Raw genomic sequence first — 7,199 nt, forward strand, 5'->3', positions numbered from 1 at the left:
TTGCTAGGGAGAGGTTGCCAGGAGTGACTCACCTGAATGAAATCCTGCCAGGAGCTGCAATTCTCTGCCTTTGGAGCAAGTGCATCAGCCACAGGAAGGCAGAGAGCTGCATGATAGCAAAGGAAAAGGCTCTGTGCTTTCCCTATGCCTTACAGCTTTCAATGGCCTCCTTTAAAAACAAAACAAAGCAAACAAAACCTAGAAGAAAAAAAAAACCAAACCACCGCACAAAACAACTGGTCTGTTGTGGTTGTCTTCTACAAGAGTAACTTACCTGTAGCTGCTTTATAAAGCAGGCTTGCAGAAAAAAAAGAACACAAACAAAAAAGCCCCAAACCAAACTATAAAGGGGAGAAGAAAAAAAAATGCACTGAAATATTAAGGAAAAAACTAAGTTGTGTAAACACAGCTTTAACCCCATCATATCCAGCCTTGCCCAAGGGGTGATGTGCTGTTCACACCCCACACTAGGAATTCCCATACTAGTATTCCCATACTAGGAATAAAGCTGAGTTTTTTTAGCCCCTGGCAAAGAGAGGGGTAAGGCTCATAATCCTGCCAATGCAAGGAGTGTGAAGAGAGCCCTGAAATGGCACTTTCAAGGTGGATGTAACTCAGGAATACATCATGCACAGAGGTGAGCCACAGGGAACTAAGTTTACAGCTCTTACAGCAGAGCAGCATCTTCTCATACTGCTCAAGGACAATACCAACTTTAAGTATCTTCTGAAACAGAAGTAGCTTCAAACCATCAAGCTGAGTGCTCACTATACCAGCACAGTTATTCTGCCTTTTTAGCCACAAAGTGCTGCACACATCTTACAGAGAGACCTTTATTTCATTTCTGCTTCCTTAGACTATAAAATGAAGCTGCATACATGGAAATCAAATATATTTCTCATGGACAAGAGAACAAGAAAGAAGCATGTGTGTGAAAAGGAAGATAAGATAAAGCACAGCGTGTTCCTGCAGAATCTGGCAGCAGAAGGACAACGTGGAAGCAAAATAGTTTGCTGACAAACTAGAAAGACAAGGTTATTGATGCTTCTGAGAAAATACTCCCACAACAAACCAGAGCCTCAAATCCACTTGGCAAGCAGATGGCACCGGGGTTGTTTGATACCTGATGGAAACATTTAGCACTGACTTTTCCCATGCCGATTGTTTTCACCACACTTAGAGAAGTGTGGATTGCAAGCTTTGTTCCCAAAGAGTCAGATGTACCACCTGGGTTCTGCAGAAAACATCTGCTGAAACAATTGTAAGCAAAACTTGAGTAGTCCTTTTTCCAAGCTGTTTTCTTCGGGTCAGTCTGGACTCTCACTCCAGCTGCTTTGGCAATGGCACCTGGACAAGAAGAGTAAAAATTAGGAGGAAATTTCTCAGTCTTATTTCCCAAAGCAGTTGAGTTTAAAATAAACCTTCAGGAACTATAAAAGGTTAAAAATTCCAACAGCTGCCAGCTCCGAGGAACTAGTGGGTGGGAATTTCTTTTGTTTGTAATTCTCCACTTGCTGTTTGCAATTCCTAATGCCCAGGAAATCAATTTGCAAGTGATGAGTCCCACCACTGAGCAAACAAAACACACAACTCAGCTCAAGCAGTAAAACCAGATTTTAGAGATGAAGCTGAGGATATTGAGGCAAATATGGAGCTACCAAGATAATAAAGCAGGGGAGAGTAAAATCCTAATGCCCCAAACTCAAGCCTTTTGTCCACTTGACAGAAAACCAAAGAAAAATGTAACCACCAAGAAAAAAAGCAAGACCATAAAAAACCCCAAACAAACAAAAACCAAACCCCAATGTATGTTCTTTACTTCACCTTCCTATGGGCTCTGATAGCAATTGATACCTGGCCCATTTTAGGATGGACCATGAACTGATTCCTCCACTCTACATCATTTATAAAAAACACCAAGAATTTGGGGGTAGGGGGAGGAAGGGTACAGTGTGGCTGTGGCCAAGATGAACTGGCCAGCAGAAACTATATAAAAATGACAATATTAAACAAAATATGCAATATACAAAATAATACTTAACAAGTGTGAAGTGCAAAGGATTTTCTATCCTCTGCCCTTAGCAATGCAACCAGGTGCATCAACATCACTAGTGGCAAATAGATCAGTTCTATCAGATCTAACTTTATCTGATCTTTTAGTGTTTCTTTAATAATGGCACAATGCAAAGAACTGCAACATATCAGGAAAACAAAAGGCTAAATCTGGTGGCCAACATTTTGAGAAGTAGCCCATGAATATAGTACCCAAGTAAGAGCATCACCAAGTGGCAGCTACCACAGTCTGGGACTTTCCCCTCACACTAAAGCTTGTAACTTCATTTAAACCAGACCAACCTAAGGCAGTCCCAGATCACAACTGGACCACAGACCCTTCTTGCTTCCCTCAGCCCTGATCTGTGTCTTTATGGCAGTGTTGGAGCAGGTTATTCACCCTGGCCAGCCTGGGGGCCTGGACACTTACCAGGAAGGGCAGGGGGATGTGGCCAATGCATTGCTGGAAATCCAGGTCCTGCCTCTGTGCAGTTCCTCAAGTGACCTTGAGTAATCATAGACTTTTCAGGGTTGGAAGGGACCTTGAAGATCATCCAGTTCCAAGCCCTCTGCCATGGGCAGGGACACCTCCCACTAGATCAGGTTGCTCAGAGCCCTCTCCAGCCTGGCCTTAAAATTTTCCAAGAATGGGGATTCCACCTCCTCTCTGGGCAACCTGTTCCAGTGTTTCACTACCCTCCTGGTGGAGAACTTCTTCCCAATTTCCAGTCTCAATCTCCCCTCCTCTGGTTTGAAACCATTCCCCCTAGTCCTATCACTACCTGACATCCTAAAAAGTCCATTGTCAGCTTTCTTGTAGGTCCCCTTCAGATCCAGGTCTCCTTGGAACCTTCCCTCCAGACTGAATAACCCCAACTCTCTCAGTTTGTCTTCATAGGAGGCTAAGTCATCCTACTGTCTGTGTTACAGTTTACCCCTTATCAAATGGGCCAAGTGATGGGGCTTTTTTTCCTGCAAAGTAGGAGCTGAAGAACACCAGGGCTGCTGGGGAGAGAAACGTGTTTGTCACGGAGGACTGGGGACAGACTAACGTGACCAAGAACACCCACTGCTCTCCTCACAACTCATACACTACTTCTGGGAGTTTCTGTGGGGTTTGTTTCCCTCCTGAGTGAATTCCATCTCTCTTTCCCATAGGGATGCAGGCAGGGATGCTCTGGGGGGGCACTCACCGGTCTCAGATAAGCCACGTTGCTCTGACGAATGTCATTCAGCAGCTGATCCCGGGGGGTGATTTCCACCAGGGGAGGTGGTCGCTTCCTGGGAATGGGTTTCAAGGTTTTGATGACATCTTTCAGGTTGGTTTTCTCCGTGGGTTCCACGTACTCCGGCACGGCAGGTTTGCGCTGGGTCTTCTTCAGCTTCAACTCTTTGAAGCTGAGGGATTGCTCTCCCTGGGGCTTCTCAGGGCCTGGCTGCCTCCTGTCCTCCTGCCTTTTGCTCAGAGCCATGGGGATGGGTGGTTTGGGGGCTGGCGGGGGCTGGTGCATCCTCAGCTGGGGCAGCTGCCCCCCCAGCATTTCCCACATCCCAGGAGGCAAACCCAGTCCATTTTCCAGCATGGCAATCAACTCCCTCTGCTCTTTCATCTGCTGCTGCCTCTGCTCCTCTTGCCTCTTTTGCCTCTGCTTGTCCAGGTTTCTGCTGAGCAGGTTGGTCACCACCATCCTGGGGCCTGGCAGCTCGAAGTGGTAGCCCATTTTCAGGAGGGTGGAGTTGGCTTTCAGCAGCCTGGCAATCTCCATCTCTGCCTGGTGGCCCAGCATGTTCCTCTGGTTGTGGAAACGGAGCTCGGTCAGGGTCTCGTTGTACTGCAGGCACCTCAGGATGGCCACGATCCCTTTGCCAGAGATGAAGTTGGAATCCATGTTCAGGGTGGTGATGCTCCTGTTCTCCCTCAGCATGGTGGCCATGGCGAAGGCCACGTTGTCATCAGCCCCCACGTTGGCCAAGCTGAAGGTTTTGATGTTCTTGTTCTTCTTCATGGCATTGACAAAGTCTATCAGCATTTCTTTGGGGATGTTTTCTATGTTGTTCAGGTTGAGCTCTTTGACATCAGGGTCATTCTTTCGGACTTTCTCCAGACTCTCTTCTAAATTGGTTTGGTTGCCTGAAGGCCTGGCACTTAGCTTGATGAAGCTGGTATCCAGTGCTAACTTTTTGGGGATGTTCAATTTTGATATTTTCCTCTCCTTTTCATCTGTTTTTTCTGTATTTTGTCCTGGTTCTGTATCTGGTTTCTTACTTATCTGCTCACTGTGATGATTGGCATTGTTGTAACTCTTCTTTGATTCCAATTCGGTCTGATCTTCCTCCTTCTCTTCCTCCTCAGCTTCTTCCTCCACCTCCTCTCTCTCCTTATTGCTTCCATCTTTCTTTGTCTCCCCAGACTGTGTTCCTGAGCTGGATAAATGCTCATTTTTGTAATGTCTCTCTTTTCCCTCTGCTCCTGGCACCCTCCCGTTGGCCACCTCGCTGCTGCCACCAGCCTGTCCTTCTGGCTCTTCTGCTGCATTTCTCTGAGGAAGACAGAAAATCACAGCTGAAATAGCTCAATGTGGCTTTGCTGCATGAAGTTTTGGCTCAAATAAACATGTAGCAACTGGTTTAAATACCTCTGTGCCCATACATGATAGAACAATCCTTAAAAGCATCACTGAAGGTCAGGGTTGTGCTGGCTTGGGAACCAGGAACAATTGCTCCTAAAGCAGCTGCAAACCACATTCTCAGATTTGCTTATTAAATTAAATCCTGACTGTTAAATCCTGTACATATTTAACGCTGTACTAAGAGGGTCTTTGATCCCTTCTGGAGGTTGACAGCCTCTGATCCAAAGTCTGTTTCTGGATTTTTTGCAATTTTTATCATTTCCCTGACAAGAAAGAAAGTTTGCTTTGCATGCCACGTACCACTGGAAATCTGTGTTAACTTCCTTAGCCCAAAAAGCAGCAAAGAGAGCACATCCTAAAACCAGTGGGGTCACCCAGCACATGGGGCAACAAGGTTGCCTGCTCTGGAGCCTGCCAGAGCATCACAGCACATCACAGAAGAAAAACCAAAATACCAGCTCAGTTTTATTGTCAGAAATAGGAAACTGGACTCTGCACCTGGCTGCTGCAAGGCAGTGGGGCTTTCAGCATCAAAATAAAATCAGCAAACTTTCATCCTTCCAGCTGAGATGTTTTTTCAAGCATTTTTTTTTTTTTTTTTGAGCAGATCCTGCATCACTGGGGGATGCTCATAAAGCACTAATAAAGATGAAAATATTTTCCTAAATATGTGCACTCTTTCAGGCATGGCAATGTCATGGCTTGGGCTTCTCCAAAAGTCAGACAAAATGGTCACAAAGTCCATTTTTGCTTTTGGGGCTGTGGCAGCAGATGGATTTAGTAGAAGGATCACTTGACCAGTTATGAATGCAGCAGGCAGCTCTCAAATTCCAGATTTAACCTCAGACGTGTTAAAAATAAAGGTTTCTTTGAGGATTGGAGTGTTACAGGAGAGAAAATAACAGATATTTTTTCCCCCTCTGCAGAGGCAGCCCATGCAACCTGCCCTGGGAAGTCCATGATGTCCTGGGCTGTTGTGTATTAGCAGAACTATTAATGAAGAATAAAACCCACAAAAATCAGTTATTTCCAATTCACTGGGGTTCAGGCATGGATGTGTTTCATCTAGCCAAGTTTCCATTCTATTAGCCTGTGTCTAAGTCTGGCTCTCATCTTGAAAAATATAGAGTATGACCTTAACTTTGTTTCAAAGTCATAGGGAAAGCAGAATAAATGTAAGCACTTAGTGTTGAAAAGGGTTGAACTGGTTCATGGAATTTGCTTGGTTGTTAGTGAATGTTTCACATTGTTAAAATAGAGTGTTTTGGGGTTTGGTCTGATATGACATTACATTCTGTCCATTAGTTTAACACATATGGTTAGTGTGGATTTTTATGGAAAAGCAACAGGAGGTTGTGCTGCATGCAGTCCAACAAGTTTGAGTTAGATCTTCCAAACTGATTTTATGATTAATTTCTCAGTAATTTGCTTTATGGAAACAGAATGAGGATTTTTTTTTTCTTGTATGACAAAGCTTGAAGTAAGTATTTGGGAAAACCAATTAATAAATTAATAACCCTGATGTCAGCCCAAGCTGGACCCTGACCTTACTGAGGCTTTTAGGATGAATTTAAATTTTTTTGTACTGTACAAGCAAACAGAAGCAGAGTCAGGTTAAGGTATTAAAGCCATAAAACAGATCCCCCAGCAGATGCATAATAAATATTTGTGATTTTTTTGCTTGTTACCTCAGAGGGCAGGAGGGTGACAGGAACTCTCTCATCCTCAAGCATGCGTCTTGATGCCTTCTGCCAGTACAGGTAATCAACCAGGGACCTGTGGTCAAAGCTCCCCGTGGGGGCTTTCTCTGTCTGATCCTTCTGTATCATCCCAATTGGGACTTGGGGATCTGGGGCCATGACTTCCATCTCACTCTGCAGCTCCTTTAGCTCCTCAGGGGACAGGTTTGCCAGGATTTCATCTTCGTTGATGTCCTCAGGGGTCACTTCTTCATCAGAGTTTGGGCTGAGTTCAGACATGGTCTTTCTTCTCTCCTTCCTCTATTGCTTTTTAAACCTGAAGAGAAAGATACAAATTCAGGGTTTTTTTAACTTCCCTAGCAGCAGTTCATTCGTTTAAATGGACAACTTCATGTTTTGGTCAGGAGCTGTGGGAGCTCTGGGTCTCAGTGGGGGACTCAGACCACGCAGCTAAGTCTATATTAAGCTGCTCTTGGCTGGGCAAAGAGAATTTCTGGTGATGCTGCCATGCTCCTTTTTCAGCAACCTGTCAGCTGTGCAAACCCTTCTGACATTTCAGTGCAGCTGGCGTGTCCCCCCTTGAGGGAGGCAGGAGGTGGCCATTTCTAGAGGACTCCTGGCCCTTTCAGTGCCCCTGGGATGCACAGAGGGACCTGAGTGGTGCCTGTGAGTGGTACCTGGTGAAGGCAAAATCCTCTGAGATGGAAAACAGCAGGTGGACAGTCAGTGCACCTTGTGTTTGGAGAGGGGTCCACATGGGGATGGGCACCAGACCCTTAAACCAGCCCCAGCAGCCCAACAGGGAGCATCTCCCACA

The 7,199-nt window shown here is 45.4% G+C and overlaps 1 protein-coding gene across 1 annotated transcript; it reads right to left on the minus strand.

The window, feature by feature from the left end:
* Nucleotides 1-817: 817 nt before the first annotated feature.
* LMOD3 (leiomodin 3) lies at nucleotides 818-6,815 on the minus strand. Its single transcript, XM_008499635.2, has 3 exons — nucleotides 6,371-6,815; nucleotides 3,246-4,592; nucleotides 818-1,347 (listed from the first exon to the last, which is right to left on the minus strand). Exons 1-3 carry the CDS (start codon nucleotides 6,659-6,661, stop codon nucleotides 1,321-1,323), a joined length of 1,665 nt encoding a protein of 554 aa, XP_008497857.2. The 5' UTR covers nucleotides 6,662-6,815; the 3' UTR covers nucleotides 818-1,320.
* Nucleotides 6,816-7,199: the final 384 nt, after the last annotated feature.

This window comes from Calypte anna, chromosome 12, assembly GCF_003957555.1.
Source record: "Calypte anna isolate BGI_N300 chromosome 12, bCalAnn1_v1.p, whole genome shotgun sequence".
Lineage (NCBI taxonomy): Eukaryota > Metazoa > Chordata > Aves > Apodiformes > Trochilidae > Calypte > Calypte anna.

Excerpts from the sequence above, each read along its gene's own strand:
- LMOD3 (XM_008499635.2), bottom strand. The coding sequence starts at position 6,661 with ATGTCTGAACTCAGCCCAAACTCTGATGAAGAAGTGACCCCTGAGGAC. Across the intron at positions 4,593-6,370 it reads TCACCCTCCTGCCCTCTGAG|AGAAATGCAGCAGAAGAGCC; the intron begins GTAACAAGCAAA and ends TGTCTTCCTCAG. Across the intron at positions 1,348-3,245 it reads ACGTGGCTTATCTGAGACCG|GTGCCATTGCCAAAGCAGCT; the intron begins GTGAGTGCCCCC and ends CTTCTTGTCCAG.